General features: G+C 35.3%; 1 protein-coding gene across 2 annotated transcripts; it reads right to left on the bottom strand.

Annotated features, from left to right (window-relative positions):
• Window positions 1-1,269: 1,269 nt before the first annotated feature.
• On the bottom strand, window positions 1,270-22,021 carry ANXA1 (annexin A1). 2 transcript variants are annotated; one of them, XM_072597459.1, is made up of 13 exons: window positions 21,767-22,021; window positions 16,542-16,621; window positions 16,149-16,257; window positions 14,905-14,999; window positions 12,614-12,727; window positions 11,587-11,677; window positions 9,606-9,685; window positions 9,346-9,402; window positions 8,029-8,122; window positions 7,406-7,501; window positions 4,990-5,048; window positions 2,970-3,092; window positions 1,270-1,643 (listed from the first exon to the last, which is right to left on the bottom strand). In XM_072597459.1, the coding sequence occupies exons 2-13, from the start codon at window positions 16,605-16,607 to the stop codon at window positions 1,587-1,589; spliced, it is 1,041 nt and encodes a 346-aa protein (XP_072453560.1). In that variant the 5' UTR covers window positions 16,608-16,621; window positions 21,767-22,021; the 3' UTR covers window positions 1,270-1,586. The 2 variants fall into 2 exon arrangements, with proteins under 2 accessions (XP_072453560.1, XP_072453561.1); XM_072597460.1 differs by lacking the exon at window positions 21,767-22,021 and adding an exon at window positions 19,324-19,433.
• Between the last annotated feature and the right edge of the window lie 1,580 nt (window positions 22,022-23,601).

Genomic DNA, 23,601 nt, shown 5'->3' with positions numbered 1-23,601 from the left:
AGCTAAATGGGAAGATGGTGGTGCTGTACATGGAAGTTAGGAAAATGCAGGGTTTTAGAAATATATTGAAAGTCACTTTTGTTCCTGACCTCAGTATCCTCCTCTATAAAATGAGAGGCCTAGACTAGAGGGGCTCTGAAGTATCTTTAAACTCTAGATCTATAATTCTAAAACTTGTTTTCAAGAAAGCCTGTTATTGGACAAACAAAAAAGTACTGGACAAAAAGGAAAGCTCAGAACCAGGCCAAGTAGTTACGTAAATGTGGCAACCTTGAAAACCTGTGCTTATTCTGTCTAAGTATCCACATGTGACCTGACTTAGAAAATTAAAACCTGCATGCCATGGGAAGTGGAATCTTCTGACTTTTTGCATAAAAATATATACATTCATTTTAAAAGTCATATTAAAAGTTTAATATTTAAAAGTCATGTGCACCCCACATGAAGCACCTTCAGTAGCTTCCTATTTTTCTTAACCTTATTTCTGATTTTCATTAAGATATGTTAACTTACAGTTATTAAGGTTAGAGAGGAAGATACATAATTTCCCACCATTCCAATCTTTACCTCCATGCAAACTCAGTTTCAGCCCTCTTCCTAACAAATACACATGGGAAGACTTATATAAAGTAATTCAGAACCAAAAGAGTGTCACTATTCAAATGAAAACATTAAGCGGTGAGAAAAATCTGGTCAAATTGATGGGCAACATTAGTATGGTGCTCTCTTATTGGAGTCATAACACACACTCTTCCTTCACAAGAGGATAAGCTTGCATCAGTAGATACAACTTGTGTCAATTACTCTTTCGGTATTTTGGAGGCCATACAGTGTATATGTAGTTGGTTTAGTCTTATTTGTTATATTAAAAATAAACTTGATTAATAAGGAAGAATTTTTCATGATATTTGTATACCACTTCCTAATTCAAAAATAGGATTTTACTAATTTGGTCTTTTTGATTGATACTAACTCCTGAAATATATTCAATGGTACAATGTTCAAAATACTTCTAAATTAAACAAATTCATTAATATGGAAACAGTTTACCTATTGTGAAACTACTATAGAATACTGAGATCTGAGTGGTTATTTTCTAAAGTATAAGCCAATTCTATTCAATCAAAGAATGGGAAACCTCAATGGCTATTCCACTAAAATATTGTAATTCAAGTTTGGGTCCAAATGTCTTCAACCAATACCTGTATGTATCCATGCATATTTGATGCAAAAAATTAAAATAGTACAAAATGGCCAATGACACATCAATCCTTTCTACATTTGCTTTATTTTTCCATGTTATATAAAGTCTTTAGTTGTACCTTTTAATGTTGTTAAATGTAAACATTTTGGGTACATGCTTTTTGGATAAATATTTTTTAAAAAAATCTTAACACTATTATACAGCATTGAGATAAAAAAGAATAAGTTTTCCAGACTAAATTTTCCAGAAAGCAGATGACTGAATGATAATTCAAGCTTTAAAAAAAAACTTCTCTGAATCTATGCTATATTTTATAAGTAGTAGAGATAAATGCAATAATATCATCTGATGATAAAGTTTGAGTATGTCATAATAATGCCATTTAGTTTCCTCCACACAGGGCAACCAGGATTTTTTCATAATCTCCCTTGGTTTCATCCTGCAGATTTAAGAAAAAAAATTAATGTTACCTTAAAACAATGATTTGAGGTCATCCGTAATTATAAAATATTTCATCTTTAAATACTCTTGACATAGTAGGCATTTAACAAATTATTGTTTGTTGATTATTTCCCAGAATAAGTCAGTTAACTAGTTTCAGATTTCAAAGTGAAAGAAGCAGAAGTTTTGTGAAATGCAAAGTCATGCATTATGGCTCGATGTAACATGACATCAAGCTAACCATATCACATGTTAGAATGGTTCATAATAGTTCATCAGAAACAGAGATAGTTATAGTTCTTTGGCCACTCCTTTCTATCAGGTGGATTTTTGTCACCTAACAAAAAAATATAGCTTGAATTAAACTAGTGCCAATTCTTTTAAAAAGCTCTGAAATTTATTCTCTCATGCGTTCCTTTTTCTATACATCCATTAATGAAATCATGTGATTTTAGATGTTTTTTGTTTTAATATGATTATGTTCATGATCAGTTATGTTCCCTAATGCTGAACCATCCTTGCATCTCTAGTATAAATACAATTTAGCCATAGTGGATGACTTTGTAAATAAAGGTTGGGTTTTTGGGGGCAGTTTTATTGATCATTTTGAGGTGACATTGGTCCATAATTCTCTTTCTTTGCTTTAGTCTTCCCTCAAATGTAAAATAGGGCAACTATGAATCTGGTAGGGTACTTTCTTTTTTAATATTTGAGAATATTTTGTATAATTTGGCATTAAAGGTTTTTAACTTTAATAGAATTCATCTATAAATATAATTCTCATTCATTTATTCTTGCAACATTCTAGTTATATAAATTAAAAGAAATTATAATTACACCTCCCTTGTCTCTTCTTTAAGACAGTTAATTGAGACATACTTTAATCACTCACTGACAAATGCTTAGAAAATGAATCCATTTTCAGAACCAAGCACTACTTCCCCAAAGTAAACCTCCAAAACTCTCCCTACCCTAATTAATAATCAAATTCTCCTAATGAGGGCTAATGTTTGTCACAGAGAAAATTATGTCTTTCATTGTTAGGGGAGTAGCTTCTCAAATGGGCCCCCATTCCAAGAAAATATCATTAAAAACTAGAAATATGTCTCCCCTAAAAAGAAAATCAGCCTGATTTTCCATTAAATTGAAAAATAAGTAGTTCTCCAAACAGCAAATGATTAAAAATCACAGTCCTTAGGCAGATATTTGCCTGTCTTCTTGGAACAAATAATACTTTAAGCTACCAAAAGAATTCTTGACTGTCAACGCTGTAACAAGAGTTACAACATGTTACAACAATGTTGTAACAAGAGACAAAACATACCAGAATGGCTTGGCAGAGAGAGATGCCATACATCTTTTGATAGTATGCCTTGATGTCATTCATGTCGATTTCAGAACGAGAAACCATGATCCTGATAAGATCCTTATGACGAGTTCCAGCACCCTATTCAAAACAAGTATAACTGTTACTATTAACTTATCACATTCTCACTAAATTGTGCTCATTTGTAAAATTTCATTTCTTAAAGAATTTGTGGCATAGTATACACACATACAAACCATGTAGCATAGTAGATAGAGTGGGAATCTTGGGGTTTCAAAGACACAAGTCCAAATTGTATGTTTGATGTTAGTTGTATAACCTTGAACACATCTCTATGCACTAAAGGCAACAATTTAGGACTTCTTGTGGAACTGAACTCAGACTTGTAATAAGAAGACCTGAGTTCACATTCAATGGAAAAGTCTGAGATACTTTTTATAAGTCTGTTTGGTTTTACTCTTCAAATCATCACTGCCTTTTCTATTCCAAAGACCTATACTATGTGAAGGAATTACCTCTTAGAAAATATTGATAGGTTCACAGAATCTAAGGGCTAGGATAGAACTTAGAGATCATCCAGTCCAAGGATTTTCAAAGTATAATCTAGGAACTCATTTGGATCTCTAAAACCTTTTTTAGGGGGTCTGTGAAGTCAAATCTATTTTCATAATAATACTAAGACATCTTAATTTCTAATATGTTAAATCAATAGATATAACCCATATAAATAAAAGGACTCTCTTTGGAGAGTCCTTAATAATTTTTAAAAGTGTAAAGAGGTACCAAGATCAAAAAAAGTATGTGAACTGCTGGTCTAGTCCACCCTCTTTATTTTGGAAATAATGACTGGACTTCTTATCATGGGGGGATGGAGGCTGGCTCGTGAATGTATCCACTGTTTGTTATCTTCCTTCGTGATTTAATTTTTTTAAAACAGAGAATATGTGTGAACATTTATAAACTGACATATATTCATATATGATATGTGAATGGATGGAAACAAATAAACATATATGCCTGTTCCTTTGTACTGTGTTTTCTGAATAGCAACCTTTAGCAATGAACAAAAACAACAATATTTTTTTCTATTGTAAGAGGCTGTTTGAAGATAGAAATCCCTGTGAGAATTATGCAAAATGGAGAAAATAAAGTTTGGAGACAGAAACAAAAATAAATGAATAAATATGAATATTCTATCGCAGCTAGTTGTAAAATATGACGTGTGGAAATTTTTTCCAATACAATTATCATATAATGAAACATAGAAATAGTTTAGAGTTTTTTCCCTTTCTTTCATGAAGAAGGGGTCAGGGAAAAATCAACGGGAACTAAAAGATGAAACCAGTTACTACTTGTTAAACATCCATAGATTTCCATTCCACTGGTGGTTCTTGGTAATTAATGGAATAGGTAGATCAACAGAAAACAAATGAGTTAAGGGATATTGTGAAGTTATTAATCCAGCAAAAATCACCTCAGTCCAAAGCATCTCTCCTTTTTTTCTTAGTAGAAATAAGGTTGTTGGAAATAATTTCTAAAAATCAAAGCCAATTTAAAATATGCGTTGATCTCTGTGTTTCTTAAATTCAACTACTGCTTTGTGGACAGTAGAAATACATAATTAAAAGATGAAATTTAATCATAGGAAAATTAGAACATCAATAACCTCAATTGCACTAGTGCTATAATAGCAAGGGCCAAGAAGAAGAAGAAAACGTCCCAATTTTCATGTGCACTAGAATTTTATGCAACGGTCAAAGCAAACCGAAGTTTCTCATAAAGGGACTTTAATTACAAAGTCAAGTGTGCATGCTCAAAATTCACCTCAAACATATCAAATCCAACTACAGCTTTTCAAAAATGTGAAGCAACTCTTTATTATTGAAAGAACTGATTCAGCCTAGTGAAAGTTGTTCAATTGAAGGTATTTTTTTCTCCAATCTAGTACAGATATATCATTTCTTAACTTGTAAATAGTAAGACTCCCCCAAAAGAAAGTATTCTAGGTAAACTATACCTTCATGGCTTTGTGAAGCTTCTCAGCAAAGAAAGCTGGTTTGCTTGTGGCACATTTCACTGAGAGAGAGAGAGAATGAATAAATAAATGAATGAGGATGAATATTTTATAGCTGGTATACTTATCACGGGGAAAAAATCATGTTGACATTATGGAGGGATGGTAAATGAGGATCTGCCCTTTCCCAGATGTAGAATTATAGACTCTTAGAACTTGAAAGCACCTTGGAGATGATATAATCCAACCTATAATAGATAGCATACTATATAACATTCCTCAAAGACTTCCTTCTATCTACTCTTTTTATTTTATATACACTTACTTTTATATATGTTCTCCTCCTCTGTGAGAAAAGGATCCACTTTTCTTATATCCCCAGAACTTAACACAATGCCTGGTACACAGTTAAGTGTTTTATAAATATTTGCTGATTGATAAATGGTCAGTCACATGGTCCATATGGCTTTTGTGTGAAGTCCTTTCCCCATTGTAGCATATGGAGGCAAAACTGCCCTGCCCCTACAGATGTGTGGAGGACTCTATGGCATGAGTTTTATCATGCAGGTAAGAAACATGATGTACTACCACAAAAAACCATCTCCAATCCAAGCTCATCAGTGATGTGGGGGTAGGGGGACACCCACCTCTGGTGGCAGTCTAACACACTTTTATAGATCTTTAATTGTTATTGTTGGGCAGATTTTTGTTTGCTCTAGTCTGTGTTTGTTATGCTGTTTCAAGATGTGTTTTTATGAAACCATTCACCTTTTTGCTGCTATGAGAATGCTCATTTTCCTTAAGGGAGAGATTAGTAGATTTTAAAGATTTATCAGCACCTAACTGGAGCAATTTTCCTTTGTTCTAGCTGGGAGAAAGCCAAGAGCATTGAAAAAGATGAGGAGCAAACTAAAAAGACTATATTTAGTAATGATAAATGTAAAATACAACATGAGGATAAAAATCTCAACTGTACAAATATTGGAAAAGGTAAGAAAGAATTCATATGGAGAAGGTTGCAAGATTAGGTAACAATAAACTCAACATGAGTGAATGCACCACATGTGAAAGCTGAAAAATAAAAGCTGAAAGACTATATTAATAAAAACATTATTTCCCAAACAAAGGAATAATAAATTACAAAGGTTGCTAGATCACATATGGAGTATGGTATTCGGTTCCAGGTGTCATCTTTCAAGGGCATTAAAAATTGAGAGCATCTGTATGAGAGCATGCTGAAATGATGTTTTAGGAAGAATAGTCAAAGATGCCTAGGATGTTTGAGATAGCAAAATTTAAGGAGGAGATGATACCTGATGTTAAATACAAGAGGAGCTGTTTTCTGGAAAAGAAATTAAACACACTGTGTGGCTCCAGAAGCTAGTAAAATTAGGGTCAATGAGAAGATTCAAGGAGATGGATTGTAGATCACAAAGTAAAGAAATGTTTCTATTGTCCAGTGAAATGCACTCCCTTGTAAATTGTAGGTGTCCATTATCAAGACTTTAAAAGTAAAAGCCAGATGAACATCTGCCAGGGATATTAACCAGAGAAGGGATATAGATGGTACCGTGGATAGAATGGAGAAACTAGAGTCACGAAGAGCTGAGTGTGAATTTTCCCTAATGTCACCTGGGTGACCTCTGACAAGTTATCTAACCTCTGTCTCCCTCAGTTTGCTCACCTTAAAATGGGGATAGTAGTATGTACAAAACAAAGTTGTTGTAAGGATTAAATGAGTTAAAACCTGTAAATCCCTTTGCAAACTTGTTTAAATGTTAGTTGTTATTATCACTTACAAACTGGATTATAGGAAACTCTAATTGCCTCAAACTCTGAGATTCTATGATTCTAAGTGGATAGCCATCTCTTTGCCAAAAGAAGTTACGCCAAGGTTTGAGCATGCACATTCTAGAACCCGTCCCCTCTCAAATGGGAAGAAATTCTATTGCAGTCTGCAAATCATAAAATAACAAAAGCTTGAACCTGATTCCCAGAGTTGGTGGTGTACCGTCTCCCCAAATCACTGTGTATTTGTTCTGTATGTATCATTCAAATATTTACCTTCGAACATGCTATATCCTCTGGTAAGTGCAAAATCTTTGTGGGCAAAGACTGTCTCACATTTGAGTGATATTCCCAGTCCCCAGCACAAATTAGGAGCAATTGATTGAACCGAAACATCCCCCCTCCCCTAATCTGCATTGTCTACCCTCAACTATACTTGAGAAAAAAGGGCAGTGTTGGAATTCTTATAAAGATATCTCTTGACAGGGGAAAAGAGGAAAGCTCTTTACCAAGAATGTGGACAGATTTACTCCAGCAGAACTAGAATATAATAAAAAGATAATTTCTCTGGAGGAAGAAGAACATTTTCAAACTTCAAACTACAGCCTATTTAAGCTGCAGGGTCACATACCAATGGCAGTTAAGCAGTTCTCGATATCACCCTTCAGTTCCAGGTCCAATACCTTGTTCATGTCATGCTTGCTATATTTGCAATACTTCTGAAACACTAAAAGAGAAAAATAAAATTGGGCTAAATGATCTATTTCCTCACCCCCAAAGCCAAATTTATGGCTAAGGGAAGAAACAAGCTGTTGGAAGAGGGGGGCAAGAACCAGGCATGAGGAAATACAGAGTGCAAGCTATCTCATTATCAATTACCAAGAATGATGCAGACAGTTCACCTTCACTTAAGACCCTAAATTCTTAATTCAAATCACACGACAAAGTTATAAAATGGATTAAATTTGTGCTTTAAAAAATGCTGCACTTTTGAAAAAGTAGTCAGAAAAGACATGAGAAAGATTACTACGTAAAGGGCTCCATACTTACAGTACCATGGAATATAGGAATGATCTTGAAAAAAATTTGTTTCCTTTCATTTGAGAACAAATGAAAAGAATGACTATAAGCTTGATTCTATTTCTCCAATATGGTTACTCTGTTTCCAGGGAAGTTCTTCTCTGTGTCCAACTCTTAAAAGTAATATACTCCATTTCTTACCCCATCCCTTCCAAAAAACTGTCTTCTACTTACCACGGCGAAGATGAGGGTAGCTTCTTGTGGTAAGGATAGTATTAAATACATTCACATCCGTTCCTTTTCTTCTCTCTCCTGCCTCATACAAAGCCTGTTGTAAAGTAGAAAATAAACAGCAAATTCTCCTTAAATGTTGTTCAAATAAAAATTTCAGATAAAAACTAACCAAGTCAGAAACTGGATTTCTACCCACTTGGAGAAGTAGAAAGTATAGTATGCTTCCACTGATTCTATCGATTACTCAATAGATATTTGTTGAGTGGTTACTATGTACCCAGCATTATGGGTAAAGGCTACATAAAAATATCCTTTAGTTGGTTGCAATAAGATGACGTCATCTGAAGCTTCATTATTTTTTCAATACTTATTAACCCCGACTGATACTGCAAATTCAGAATAGCCCCTATCTCTAGTACCTTTGATCTCTTCTCCTTGAATACACTTGTCATATCACAGGTTATCACTGACTTTGAAACAACATAAAGCCAACCTCATGTGACCAGTAACAAATGTTTTCAATTAAGGGGACTTATTCCAAAGTTAAATATTACCCTTTAAAAATACTAGTGGAATCAGCAAGAATGTATGAAAAAAACTTTTTACACAAATAAAGAGTACCAAATAAAGGTCTATTTTCATTACCTTATTTATTTAATATAAAAAACACATAGTACAGAGAAAAAAAAATACTGATTCTAGCATTAGAGGACTTGACCTTGTATCTCCCCCTGATATTATTACCTCTATGACTTTGGGCAAATACTTTACTACAGTGAGACTCAATTTCTTACTCTGAAATGAAGGGGTTAGACTGGCTGGCCTCTGAGATCCCTTCCAGCATCAGATTTGTAACTCAATTCTTGGCTCCCTGGAGCCTTGGACTCTGATCCATAACCTTTCACTTTATCCCGAATAATCTCAGGATGACACCACTTCTTGACTGTCACTAAGCTTTGCCTTACCCGTTCCCCTCGTTTCCAACTCCATGCTGTTTTCCTCTATCAGGATGTTAGCTCCTTGAGGACAAGGACTTCCTCACTTGCTTAGATTTGTACTAATAGTGATTAGTACAGGGCCTGGCATGTAGCCTCATTAATTCCCCTTCATTAATTCCTGCTTTACTCAAAATACAGAAGAATAGAGATGAAGGAAAGCATCAGATTTTAGTTAGTCTTTAATGTTAGTCAACATTAAAAGAAAGTCATGAGAAACACGCATACATAAAGAAAATGGGAAAATTCTGTCCAGAAAAGGTAGTTACAGCAAGGACAGGACATCAGAAAAGAAAATTCACAGTGATAAGTGCATTCTTACCCTGGCATCATTATCAGCCAGATCATCATTCACGCCAACATCTTCACTTCGGTCACCCTGGTGGGAGGGGAGGGAAAATACCATTATTCTTCTTTTAAAATTTATTTTCTCCAACATAACCCAAAAGCATTTTTATAATTTTTTTCATAAAAGTTTTAGGAATAATACACAAAAGGAAGGAAGATAATTTCTTGGAAGATCTCAAAATTATACTTTTCAAAAGGCGGCATTCAGTGAAGTTACTTAAAGCAATCACATACCTTGGCCAAAGAAAGCAAAGCCTTCTGAAAATCTCCAGATGTATCTGAAGCGATGTCTTTGGCCAGATCTCTCTTAAGTTCTGTATTACAAAATTGAAAAATAAAAGAAGTTATACTTTAAGTGAGAAAAAAAACTTATCCATCTCTACATAATAGTAGACCCAAGGTAAGTATGGCTTTGCATCACCAAAGTCATTTGTTCAATAAAGCAACAGTAAATGAGAGAATGCCACATTGCTTCATCACCATCAGAGAAATTCAGGGGCTGGTTTGTATCGCTAGCAGAATTAAACCACACAGACACCCATTAAATGGGTAATCCATTCAGCAATGTGTGTTCCTTAAATCTATGCAGGCAAAGTGAGAAAAAAAGAAATATTTTCCCATTATAAAGTGAGATGCTAGGATAAAACTCAGTTTATATTCATTGTTTTTGGTTACATAAAAAAACATATAAAAAGATGGAAACATTAATATGATGCTAGAAAATACATGGAGGTTGCAAAATACAGGGAAATGAGGAACTTTAATGGAAACTAGAGGTGGGTATTTTCTTTTTAGTTTTGAACAGCTGAATAACAATCTTAGTTTTCTTGTTCTTTACTGATACCACAGTTTATTCACTGAAAAAATATTCTATTATGTGCACTGTTTGGTACCAGATGAGGTACAAAAATAAATGGGATATTGGCCCTGCCCTTGAGAAAATTATGATCAAGTAGAGATAATAAAATATATGTACAAAAATCCGAATTCAAATTATTTGTAGGTGCTCAAAAAAATAAAATGCCAGGATAGAAGTTCAGATCCTACCTCAGACACTTACTAGTTGTATGATCCTCTGTAAGTCACTTAATCAATGTGAGCCTCAGTTTCCTCATCTATAAAATGGGAATAATAATAGCACCTAACCAATAGGCTTGTGAGGATTGAATTGAGAAAATATATGTAGATTTCCTTGAAAACTATAAAGTGCTATATAGATATTAGCTTTTGTTGTTGTCCTTATTAAAATTGGGAGTGTTTTATGAAATTCCAAAAGCCTAAACAGCCCCGGTAGACAAGGAGCTTACAATCCCTGGTACAGGATGCCACTGACATATCTGTTTGGCACCAAAAGGCCCAAGGTGCCAGATTTCACAGGAGATCTCAAAACATAAGATTTCAGATTTCCTTTATCAAATTATACTATGAACCTACTGTATATTCTACTTCCTTCAAGATCTGCCACTCAAAGTGTTGTGGTAAGTGTGGTCACCAGTGAAAATCTTTTGTACTGCTGTGCATTGTTTATAAGGTTGAGGAACAAAAGATGCTGAATAAAACAAAGTGCTGCCAAAGAATTTCTTGCTACAGTTCTGCTCTTTCCAATGCCTAAAATATCATTAACAGAATGCCATAAAGTAAAATTAACAATTAAAAATAGAAAAATTAAAAAGAAAGAAATATCTGTTCCCAAGTCCTTACAGTAGGTAAATAATGATTTATTGTTCTTGGTCTTCCCTGGAGATGTAGCAATTTGCTCACATACGAAAAGTCAAAATTAAAAATAATGTCAGTTATAACCTCTTGGCTAAGTCATCTTGTAAAGGAAAAAGGGCAGCTGAGTCATTTTCCAGGCTCTCTTCAAAGAAAAGGCTCTCCTTCAGAACCTAGCCTCAAAACATTGGAAAGGACTACATTTACAAAAACCCGATCAATAAATGCATATAATTACCACATTTCATCTCTGAATGCCATTTAATGACCAATTCTTTGTCATCAGTGTTGATTTCATTTGAGTCACAGATTTTAATTGTCAAAACTTATTTGTTGTTTTTTTTCTCAGTTTGCCTGTCCTGATGCCCTTTTGGTTGTCCCTAATATTTGAATGTATGGACTTTACAAAGAGTCTATAAGCACCAACAAATTTAAAATTTTAGGAAAAATAATATTTTCCTCATCTATCTCATTATGTTTGTATAAGCTACTGTTGACTCACCTTCTCTGTAGACTCTGTTGATTTCCCTGATTTCTCTGTTATTTCTTGATGCCAAAATTTCAATTAAGGTATCTTCATCTGTTCCAAGACCCTGAACAAAATACATGAGAAAAGGCCTTATTCAATAAAAATAACTGTTTACTTTGTTTCAAGGGCCTGAGATATATTAATTTTAACTCTACCCTCCCTCCCCAATTGTGAGAGAAATCTTAATGAGAAAGCATTTGAATAGGTAGGCATTACTATTAAATATACTCTCAAAGGCTAGCCTTAAAATATCATTTATTAGTATCTGACTTGTTTAGCTGGGTTTCTTCCATCATTTGATGATGCATTTTAATCATTATATTCAATTTGTACTGTTGGAGGAGGGGTTCCACATCCTTTGCAATGAACCACTCAGATCCTAAAAGTTCATATAAATGGTGATTTAATTAAAACACATTCAGTGATTCCCAGGTAAAAGTGGTCAGCAAGGAATTTTCTAAAGATTTTGGAAGCCTCAGGATAGAAAGCAATCCTTAGAAAAGACATTCCAAAAATTTTAATGCAGCCCTTCACTTTAGAAGAAAAGGCTGCACTAAGACTTTTGGCATAGCCTGTATAGGCTTCCTCCAAAGGATCCATAATTGGAAAAAACTCAAATTTCATGGGCTGTTTCACAATATCCTGGTTCACAACAGCCTGGGGTAGCAAGCTGCCTGGGTCTACATCATAGCATCCCAGCGTAACAACATGAATTAACATGTTGATTGGAAATTTGGCAGATAGAACATTGTATATATCTTGTATGGGCATGGTTATTTGCATTCTGTCACCTTGATTATAATGTGACTTCCCTGAGGGCAGAGACCATATTTTTGTCTTTCTTCATATTCCCAGCATGTAGCGCAGGGCCTGGCATGTAATAAGCACTTACAAAATGTCTGTTGATCAAATTACTGAGAGCCAGTCTGTGCATTATGTCCTATAGGTTTGGCCAAGAAGGAGTACATCAGTTAGACATTTTGTAAACATCATAAATTACCTTCATAGCACCCCTCAACTGCTCAGCATCAAACTGGGCTGGGGTTTTCAACAGAGCCAGGGCAACATCCTCCAGGTGGCCTGTAAGGCCTTTCTTCAGGGCATCCTCCAGGGGCTATGAAAAAGAATAGGTGGCATTAGAGGGTCAGGTTATGAAGCACCTCGTTATTTGTTATAGTTGTAAGACTTTTTCCCTAGGAGGAGTAGACTGTTACTTAAACAAAGCAATCAAATCATACGTTCTAAAGGGGTTAAAGGTTAAGGAAGAATCCATAAAATAGCATTGATAAATTAACAAAACTCTTTTGGGCACTGAGGGAAGAAAGAATTAATATCTTCATGAAACTTTCTTCAGAGAAATTATGAATTTGGAGTTAAAAGAAACCTGGGAAGTCAATTCTGCCCAACACCTGCATTCTACAGTTGAGAAAACTAAGGCCTAGGGAGGGTAATAAATGTCAAAGCTGGGATAAGATCCCAGATCTCCTGATACCAAGTCCATTGTTCATTCCACCATACTTTGTGGAAGGCAAAAATCATCTACACAAAGTGAAATGTTAAACTGATACACTTACATCCAAGCTCGCTACATGTCATTTGAGACTCCACAAAGTCTAAGTGTAACAGGGACTTCATAAATGTTGTGTTATTGTTATTAATGTAATGTTATTTATATAAATGAAATGTTATTTCAGGCGAGAAAATTAAAATAACAACATGGCCTAGTGGAAAGTAGAATGGATTTAGGATAAGTAGGTGTCAATTTAAATCTGAGCTCTGTCATTCATATTTATACTACCTTGGGAGAGTAATTTCCTTTCTCTTGGTCTCCATTTGCTCATCTACTTGAAAAAAAAAATAAGGGGTAGTCTCCTTTCAGCTATATCTATGTCTCTTTCCAGCACCAATATTCTATTGTTTTAAGAGATCAAATGTGTGCTAACACATACACAATTTTTTATAAGTACATATACATACAGCTTGTCCCAAAAGTCTTAGTGTATTTTGAAGCTTTAATAATTGCAGAAGCATAAATTCTATATAAACTTACAAAAACATTTTAAAAGTTGATTACTTAAATTCTTAGATATTGATTTGCATCTTATTAAATTTATCACAAACACCAACTTGTGCTAATCTAAATCATTCTAGTTGAACTTTGAACTTTGCAAAAACAGATGATGCTTAGTGACTTAAAGAAATGTATTTGTAATCCTAGCCTGAAGATCACCCCCCCAAAAAATGAAAGTTTTGATGCATACATGATGGTTTTGACCTTATAAGAAAACATCTCATGGTGATAGATCATTTAACTGAGGTGGCTAAGCAAGAGAACTGCCTCGACTGAAGCACTAGTCTGATAAAGTAGTGTACAGAAACTCAGTGCATGACAGGGTGTACTACCTTGTTAAAATTAAAAATAAAAATTTATTATCCAACAAAACTAGATAAGAATAAATATTTAAATAAACTTTTAAGTTTTGTTTTTGTGAGTTTGTAACATTTATATTTCTGATAATATTAAAGCTTAAAACTACACTAAGACTTTTGGGACAGCAATGAATATTAAGCAAACTCTTCCTTCTAGTTCAAATGCTGATGTGTCCAACTCTTTGCGACCTCATTTGGGGTTTTATTGGCAAATATAATGGAGTAGTTTGCCATTGCCTTCTCCAGATCATTTTATAGATGAGGAACTGAGGCAAACAGGGTTAAGGGACTTGCCCACAGTCCCACTGCTAGTAAGTTTCTGAGGCTGGAATTAAATTCATGAAGATGAGTCTTCCTAATTCCAAGCCCAGTGCTCTATCCACTGCACCACCTCGCTGCCCTCAGTTCAAATAGTCCCTATCAAATAATGCTGGTATACAGTACTTTTATTTAGGCTGCAAACAAGATTTTTGCTGGGGAAAGAGGTGAGAAGTGTGAACTGATTAGTCTTTGCTTTTGAACTTGAATTTCTACAAGATAAATTATGGTGGGTGAAGGCTAATTATCTTCTTACCTAGGATTGTGTGAGACTATAAATGTGCTTAAAAAGTCACAGGATCCTAGAGTTACAGACATAAGTGACTTCAAAGGTCACCTAGCCCAACCACCTCCTTTTATAGAAGAGAAAACTAAGGCCTGGATATATTAAGTTAATTGTCCAAGGTAACACAAGTAAGCAGCAGCAGTGGGATCCTCTCTCTTCATAGGTAGTTCCCTTTCCCTTTTGACTTGTTACCTCAGAGTTCCTCCAGCAAGGCTACAATCAAGATCTTCAACTCAATAAAGAAGTTTTCCGTTTACCTTTCCTTTTTCCTGGAGATAGGCTTCTTTGATTTTCTGACGTTGAGCACTGTTTCTCTTTGTTAAGATATCAATGATGGTTGCTTCATCTACACCTAAAATTGATGGACAACCACTTTCAGAATTATGTTCTTATCTTGGATGTTATTTGTTAGGTTGTATATGCTATAATGTCAAAATGTCAGATAAACAATCCATTTCATTTTCCTCTGAAAAAAAAGCTCTCCCAGACATTAAAATATGGATTAGATTGTGTTATGAAGTCAATTCACCACTTAGACTTGTGAGCTTAAATTATACCCAAGGGACGTTACTAAATTCTGAACTCTTTTACATTGTGTTTTAGCTTAACAATTATTTCCCAAAGCCATAGAGCAAAATTTCCAAGTATATTTATCAAAGCAGTAGCTAAAATGATAGCTCAAAATTATTCTTCTTTTAATCTTGAAGGCATGTTGTAGGAATAGCTTCCTGAAGTCAACAGATAAATCTTTTCCAGACTAATAGAATAGCAGAGAAAGAGAACAGAGACTGGACTTACAATTTCATAGGCCAATGAAACTCCCTGGTGAGGAAATCCCTTCTACCAATGCAAGTTGGCCTTTTCTCTGCAACTTATAGTGTCAAAGAGCTGTCTAGAGCCCTGACATATTAAATGAATTACTGGGGTCACACAGCCATGTATTTATTAGAGGCAAGATGTGAACCTAGGTTTTCATAGCTTTGAGACCTACTATGTCATTCAACATCTCTTGAATAGGGAAAAAGGTAAAATAGCTCCCTCTCTTCCCCAATTTGTAATTCTCAGACAGAGTTGTGGCTGGACAGCAAGAATAGAGAAATTTCAATCCTGATTCTTTGTATCTGCAGCCCAAACTTGGACCAGACAATGTTTAGAGAGGAAGAGTAATGTTATTCTTTCTCATACCAACCCTTAAGACACTACTATCTCCTCCAACTTTAGAGCCTATGATTCTACAAATCTGAAAGCATCAATAAGAAATAAAGCACCTCCTACTAATAAAGTGCAACTTTATTTCACCAGAAAATCCCTCAACTTTGAAATAGAAGTAGAATTTCCTCCCATTTGTTTCAATTCAAACACATACTTATTTGTGGCCACCTTCGTAGTGGGCAACAAAGAAGAAAAACTTTCTGATAAGTCTTAGCGTCATAGATAATTGTTTACAGATTATGTATCCACACATTTTCCAAAGGGGAATATTCTGACATGGCATAAATACCTTTCACAGTTAGAGCTTTATCCAATGCAGCAACATCAGAAGATGGGTTGAAGTTAGGGTAGGTATTAACTGATGGCCCAGGTCCTCCTTTTGACCCCTTCACAGTTTTCTAAAGGGGAGAGAAAAATAAAGAAATTTGTTTCTAAATACCCAGATTTGGGTGAAATATTGATAGATAAGCACATCATTTCTTAGTTGCTCACTAAGTGAACACTGTGGTAAGGCATTGTGTGAAGCACTATAGGCAGGGAGAAGCAAATATAAGGATACAAAGCAGTGCCTCCCCTCAAGAGAACTTCCATTCTAATGTGCGAATGCAACATATAAAGAAGAGGGGAATAGGAGGTGGCAGAAGACACCACAGTTCTAATAAACCACTACGTCTGTACTTACTACATACTCCTGTTCTTCATTGTCTATAAACCAGGCCTGCTTGAGGAATTCTGCTACCATAGCCATTTTCAAAGAAGTGTCTGAAAAGAAAACATAGGTAAAAGTTAAAATGAAGGGGAAACAGCTCTTAGCATTTTGATACTCATTTTCCTGGAGTATTTTGCCACAAATCCAATTGGAACTAGTAGCTGAGGTAAACTACACACCACAAAGCTTTCTAAGCACCCTTCACTTTGATAGAGGTGAGCGGTTCTATCAGAGCGCAAAGATAACAATCTGAACAAGAGATAATTCATCCTATGTCTTTCACAAAGCTCATGCACTTCTTTCAGTTAGAATTGCCCTTAGTATAGTTTCTCATTGACTCAACATTCCAATAATCCTGAATATCTACTTTCATATTTATAGAGAATTATAAGTCAAATAAAGAGATGAGGAGTCAATTAGAAGCAAGTACTCTGAGAGTGAGACTTGAAAGGTAACCTTCATGGAAAAGTCAGAACTTTCAGCTTTATAAGGGCAAATAACCCCTGAGGACAAAAATGTACATATATAAACACGCTCCTATGAATGCATATACATACATATATGCATGTGTATACATATGCAACACATATTCCCTTGAAGGCAACAATGTATTATTCTAACAGTGACATGTATATATATTTATACATATGTGTGTATCATGTATATACACGCGCATGTGTGTATGTGCATTTTTGATATGTATGCGTACGTGTTTAAATACATTTTTATGATATATATATGTACATATATATATATATAAATTATGAAGCAAAGGTTGAATTATCTGATATATTCCAAGGAGACAGAAATGCCTTGTTTTCTTCCTATCAAATGACCATAATTTTTTAACTGAACATTCAAACTATTTTTTTTAAATAAAAAATATCTACAATAGCATCTGCAATATTCGTTCATGCAGAGTGTCTTATGCCTTGAAAATACTTGAAGAACTTAGGATTTGGGTTTGAGGCTGTGATTTTTTTGGTCTTCTGACCTCAAGGCATCATTAATAGCCTAGCTTTGAAAGTTTGGGGCACTGAGAAGATAAGTGTCTTGCCCATGGCAATATAGTCAGTACCTCAAAGGATCCAAAGATTTAAAGTTGGAAGAAACTTTAATAGTCATCTTGTCCAGCTCCCCCATTTTACAGAAATGTATAATGGCTGAGAGGTTTAGTGACTTTCCCAGAATGACAGTGACAGAGCCAGAATTTGAACCCAGTTGCTCTGACTCCAAATTCAGCATTCTTTATAAAAACACTGACAAAACCCTAACTTTTTCTTATAACCCAGAAATAAAGCTTCTCTGTGCTTCATTGGTTCTCATATCGAGACAAGTCAGTCCCTTTGCAGACCGGCTGTTTTCATTGTAGAGTGTAAAGCCTCCCTTGCCACAGGAGCAGCAGCAATACATATCTCTTCTCTTTAATAAGTTTACTGAACAATCACTGTCTACTAATCCTAGGATATCTGTTGCTGAGTATGTCAATTTCTAGAGATTAGTGATGCTTCTGTATTTGCATGTCCAGAGAGACCTTTGTTCAGTTTTTGCAGGGAGGAATATTTGGACAAGGCAAATAATTGCTTTATTAAGCAATATTAAAGCCAACCAAATAAACAAAGAACACCCTTTAAGGATAAATTGAGATAAGAACATTCCAGAAGAAAGATATTAATAGTACTAGACAACTTACTTGAATATAATAGACCTTGAAATTTTTCAAGTTTTTAACATGTTAACTGTTTTCCTTTCTGATTACTGTCTGCTCTCACTATCTAATGAATGCACACGATAAACTTCAGGTGGGACTAGAAAATCATCCTAATGACTGGCCAAAACTAGAATATAATTCAAATATGGAACCCATCACAATTCCAGGGCCTAGGGCATTCTGCAACTCAATTGTTGATGTAATATTTCCACTTGCAATTCAAATTCATGTAAAATGAAAGCATATGCTCACTGGAGACTAAGTCAGTAAGTGGGAAATTTCTAAAGGCACTTGGGGGTGGATTAAAAAATTCTGTCAACCTCTGCCCTATTATTTCTTAACTACAACAATCTTCCATACCTACCTATGTAATTGAGAAAGACAGTCAGTCTACCTTTCTACAAATACCAAGCTATGAGAGGTTCACTCCTGAAAATGTGAATTACCTAATATTTTTGGAAAATCATGTTTTTTATACATAGACAATCACAAAACACTGTAGATAATTTAATTTTGCTCCATTCCCCCAAAACCAATCAGCACCTAACACAGTTCCTGTCACACAGTAGGAACAAAAGTGATAACAGCACATGCAGGTTTGGTTTATAAATACAACCTCATTGTTATCTTCACTGGACAGTAGTGCCATTATCTCATTTTACAGATGAGGAAACTGAGGTTTAAGAAACTTGACCCTGCAGTCACAAAACTAATACGTGTCTGAGACCAGATTTGAATTCAAGCCTTCCTGATCCTAGACCCAGTATACTATTTATTTACTGTACCACTTAGTTGCCTCCACATAGTAGGTATTTTAATGCTTGTTAATTGATGTAGTGAAAAGACTACTCTATTAATTGCTAAGATTTCAGTTTTGAGCAAGTAAGCTTATGGGAAGGAAACCCACAATGTGATTTCAGTCAAGTCACTAAAACTCTCAATTTCCTTGAATTACAGGATTATTTAGTTAGCTAGTGATACAGCAGGGCCTCAGGTTTATGCACTCTCAGATTAGTGTTCTTACAGGAAAAAAAAATATACTACCAGTTTATTTCAAACACAAATCTTAGTTTGAAGATAAACACAGTTGCCAAAGCAATCCTATCAAAGTATAAATCTGATCACGTCAGCCCTCTTTGCAAGAATCTTCAGCAATTTCCTGTAGATACCAGGAGAAAACACAAATTACTTTCTTTAATATCTAAAGCCTATCACAATCTAACCTCACTCTATCTTTGAAGATTTCTTTCACATTATTCTTCTGCAAATAGTCTATGTTTCAGTCAAACTGATCTAACTGTTCTTCCCCAAATTCTGCCTTCCCTTGGCATACATCTAGTTTCTGTGTACTGCCCTCCAAGCCTGGGGAGACAGAGACAGGAAGAGCGAGAAAGAAAAAGGGGGGAGAGAGAGTAAGAAAGAGAAGGAAGGAGGGAAGGCGAAATGGTCCTAATCTATAATTTAATCCCTTTAGGAAACTCCTCTGGTGGAAACTTCATCGACTGATAAAGCAGATCAGCAACTCACCTTTAACTTAAGGTCTTAGAATTCAGTTCTTTGGGACATTGAGAAAAGTTAACTAGGTTAACTGTGGTCTGTGGTCACACAGATGGTATGTATCTGAGAAGGAACTTGAGGCCAGGTCTTCCTGACTTTAAAGGCAGCCTTCTTTCCACCAAGTCATGTTGTCTCTCATGTTACCTTGTGCAATCATTCACTTTACCATCATAGGCACTTAAAAAATGCCTATTGAATTGAATAATGCAACTAGGAGGTACTCAGTTCACCTGGTCTAGATTTCTAACAAACTTACTTTCTTTAGGGAGCTCCTAAATAAATATACAATTTAATGTTTAACAAAATAATTATTAGATTAGACAATGAAGTCATTATTAATTACCTGTAAAGTACCAACTTAACCAGGTTTAATTCCCTACCTTCCAAATGAGGTAGCACATATGGTTAAGCCAAAATTATACTATTAAGAATATGACCGAAAAAGAATTTCACCACTTTTAAATTATTTTCAACATGAATCTTCCAAAAGTGAAAGTAGAGGAAGATTTGTACGAGCATCCTAAACTTAAACTAATCCAGTGCTTAATTATGCCCATGGTATTTATTAGAAACTCTTTTACCAATTGTTTATAAACTGAACATTCACAAAAAGATTTCTGCAATCATCTTTGAAAGATAGTTTGAGACAATGAACAGCCCCAATGTAATGCAGCCCCAGTACTTCTAAGTCTCAAAGAATTTCATTAAGATTATACATTTTGAACAGAAAGGACAATGTAGAGATCACGTAATTCAGATATTTTGGGGGGGGAGGGGATTTGCTTAGGGGATTTTTGGAACAGGGCCTGGAATACCAGGAACTCCCTCTACCAATACAAATTGGTGCTTTAGTGTTGGAGAGTTGCAGGCACCACTAAGAGGTGTGAGTCACACAACAAGTATGTAGCAAAGTCAGGACCCGAACCCAGTTTGATTTTTGAACCACTATGCCAGGCTCCCTCTGAGAAGATTAAAAAAAACTGAGACACAGAGTATTTAAGTAACTTGCCCACAGTAAAACGGGTAGTAAAAAACAGAACTAGGACTTAAAGATACAAATTCCAAGCCAGCTTTCTCTCCATTATAAGAAAGAAAGCTACCTCCAAAATGACTCTTTTCTTCTCACATGCCCCACCCATTAATTTCTTCAGTGGCAATGGTCCCTAGAATGAGGAAGGCTTTAGAGGCCCCATCTCCCAGTTCTTCAGGATATACCATTACAGTACACCACCCAGGAAATCATCTATTTTCTTTCCCCTCCAGCGAGATATAAAGCAATTGAGAAACAGGTTAGCACATGAACTACCTGGAAAAGGAATGTGACCACACCCTTGAAAAAGAAAAGTGGTGAGAAGCTTATGGGTAGCTTGTGAAGGACAAGTAAAACAAAAGTATGAATTTCAAAATGCCTTAATTAGAAACAATTGCTGCTATTGTGAATTCAAATTTGGTTAAACTTTTGGCTTCCAGCTGCAATAAACTATGAATTGCCTCCTCTTTTCTCGGAGACTCACAGAAAACCACAGGCTCCCTCTTCCCTTCCCCTCCCTTTCCTGTCCATAAAAGGCATGCATAACTTTGGTAGAAACTCAAAACTTGCAGGGGAAGGGAAAAAAAAACCACTCATTTCCATGGTAACTAACCAAAAAGTGTAGGGTTCTAACACCAAGTAAACTGGCCACATGCCATTCTTTCTATTTTATTCTTCTATCCAGTGGACAGCAAAAGTAAACAAACAATGTTGTCAATTTCAACACCTTGTTTCTGAATGTAACGGCATAAACACTTTTACAAAACAAGAACTTTTAAAAAACGGCAAGTCACACCCACCTATCCTGTAAATTCCAAAGCCAGCTTCTTCAAAAAGCTAAGTTTTAGGGGATAGGGGATTTAGCAAGGTACAGCTCCTAAGGGGGAAATGAAAACTCACCTTTTTTCTTTCTCCCAAACAGCTAATGAAAGAACCTTCAGGGAAAGTTTCAAGCTGGAAGTGCAACACCAGAGCTTGTAATTTTTATATATTTGGAAGGACTGACCACACCTAGCAACAGAAGTTGTAGTATAAACTCCAGTGATTGGCTGCCTTTTGTCTAGGACATGACTAAGTCCTCCTCCTAACTAAATGCAATCAGGCTTGCAAAGGCAGCCAACTCATAACTGACTAGTCAAAAAAAAAAAAAAAAAAGGAAGGAGAACAGAAGATTAGGAAGTATGAACATGTCACTTAATTTTTTTTCTTATATTTTCTTTTTACTTTTTGATTTCATGGTGGGGAGGAGGGGGGATTGGGAGGTGGGAAAATTTCTAGATATGCAATGTTACAGAGGAAAACCCAGAGACAATCCATTTCCAAAAACATTTATTAATTGCCTGCAAAGTTCAAACTGCTGTAATGTAGATTGAGGATACAAAGGAAAAAAGTAAAATGTCCCTGCCCCTAGCTTATGTTCTTATGTTCTACTAAGCTTAAGTTCCAAGATTTGACGTCTGTGGCTTGGCTTGGCAAGTCCTCATATAGTCAAAGGATTTAGGTTCAAATCCCTGCTTTCCCTCCTACTTGGATTACCTTGGCCATGTCACTGGACCTCAGTGTCTTTATTTGTAAAATATGAATTTTGGATTCCAGCTTTCAATCTGTGATCCTATTTTAATCCCCGCAGGATGAATGTGAATGCCTCTACAATTTATCACTTCTCTTGGTTTTCATTTCCCTTCCAAAGGATCTAGAGAATGCTGTTGGAATAATCCCTTAAAGAGGCAGGTTAGGAGCAGGGATCAAAGGGAAAGGCAAAGAAGGTTCTATAACAGTATTTCTCAAACTTTTCCATAGTGATGGATAGAACCCTTCAGTTAAAACTAAACTTTGGCATAAGTTTCACAGTAAAATTCTCTGAAATCAGTTTGTCAATGCATTTTAACAACAAACCAAGGTTCAATGAACACATCTGCACACATGCATACTTGAGGTATTTCAAGATTCCTGAAAGCACAATTTGAGAAACATTACACTTATGTTTAAGTAGAGTCCATTATCCTGTCTAGAGAAGTGAGACAATCAGCAGATAGATTCTCTTCCAGTGTCCTTCCCTGCCAAGCTAAGAAGCTTAGGAAAGAGAAGCTGGTTTGATACCTAGTGTTTCTCTTCTTCTTCCCCCATCCATGACCAGTTGAAATGTTAACTATTTTAACTATCTGCCATTTCAAGCTGAATATACAATCCACCCATCTCTCCCCAAAAAAAGAAAAAAGAAATCTAGGAATACTTTGGGGGGTGGGAGGGGAATCATTCTTTTTATAGGCTTTACTCAGTTTTTTGAATGTTTGTTTGTTTTATTTTGTTTTTCATTTTAGTTTTTGGTTTTTTTGCCAGTAGGATTTGAGGAAGAAAGGCTGACCTATAAGGTAGCACAATTTGTTTGTGCCAAAGTTTTTAAATTCCTGAATTATTGTAGAAAATAATTTTTGATCATTTTTGTAAACTGTATAATGCCATAATGACAAGTTGGTCTCAGTGTTTCAAACAAATTTTTCTTAAATGCATAAATTCTGTAAAACACTGTGCTCATGGCATTATTCTTTGGGGCCTTGTTTTGTTTCAAGTTCATATTTTGCTACTATAAATTTGAGCCTGTGGCTTTGATTCATGAGAAATTTGCTATCTGTTGAGAATAGTGATCTCTATATTGCATCTCTACCTGGAAAAGCTTAAGGAAGTGATCTACAACATCTGTCTGTGTAACCTCTTTTGTATGGATTCAGTTACAT

This window comes from Notamacropus eugenii, chromosome 3 (genome assembly GCF_028372415.1).
Source record: "Notamacropus eugenii isolate mMacEug1 chromosome 3, mMacEug1.pri_v2, whole genome shotgun sequence".
NCBI classification, from domain to species: Eukaryota; Metazoa; Chordata; class Mammalia; order Diprotodontia; family Macropodidae; genus Notamacropus; species Notamacropus eugenii.
The sequence above is the reverse complement of the archived record's forward strand: the minus strand, read 5'-3'. Positions and strand labels throughout refer to the sequence as shown.

Coding starts and splice junctions, on each gene's coding strand:
- ANXA1 (XM_072597459.1), bottom strand. CDS start 16,607: ATGGCTATGGTAGCAGAATTCCTCAAGCAGGCCTGGTTTATAGACAAT. Junction 12,728..14,904: donor ATCTCCAGGAAAAAGGAAAG/GTAAACGGAAAA, acceptor TCTTTTTCATAG/CCCCTGGAGGATGCCCTGAA. Junction 5,049..7,405: donor GAACTGCTTAACTGCCATTG/GTATGTGACCCT, acceptor TCTCTCTCTCAG/TGAAATGTGCCACAAGCAAA.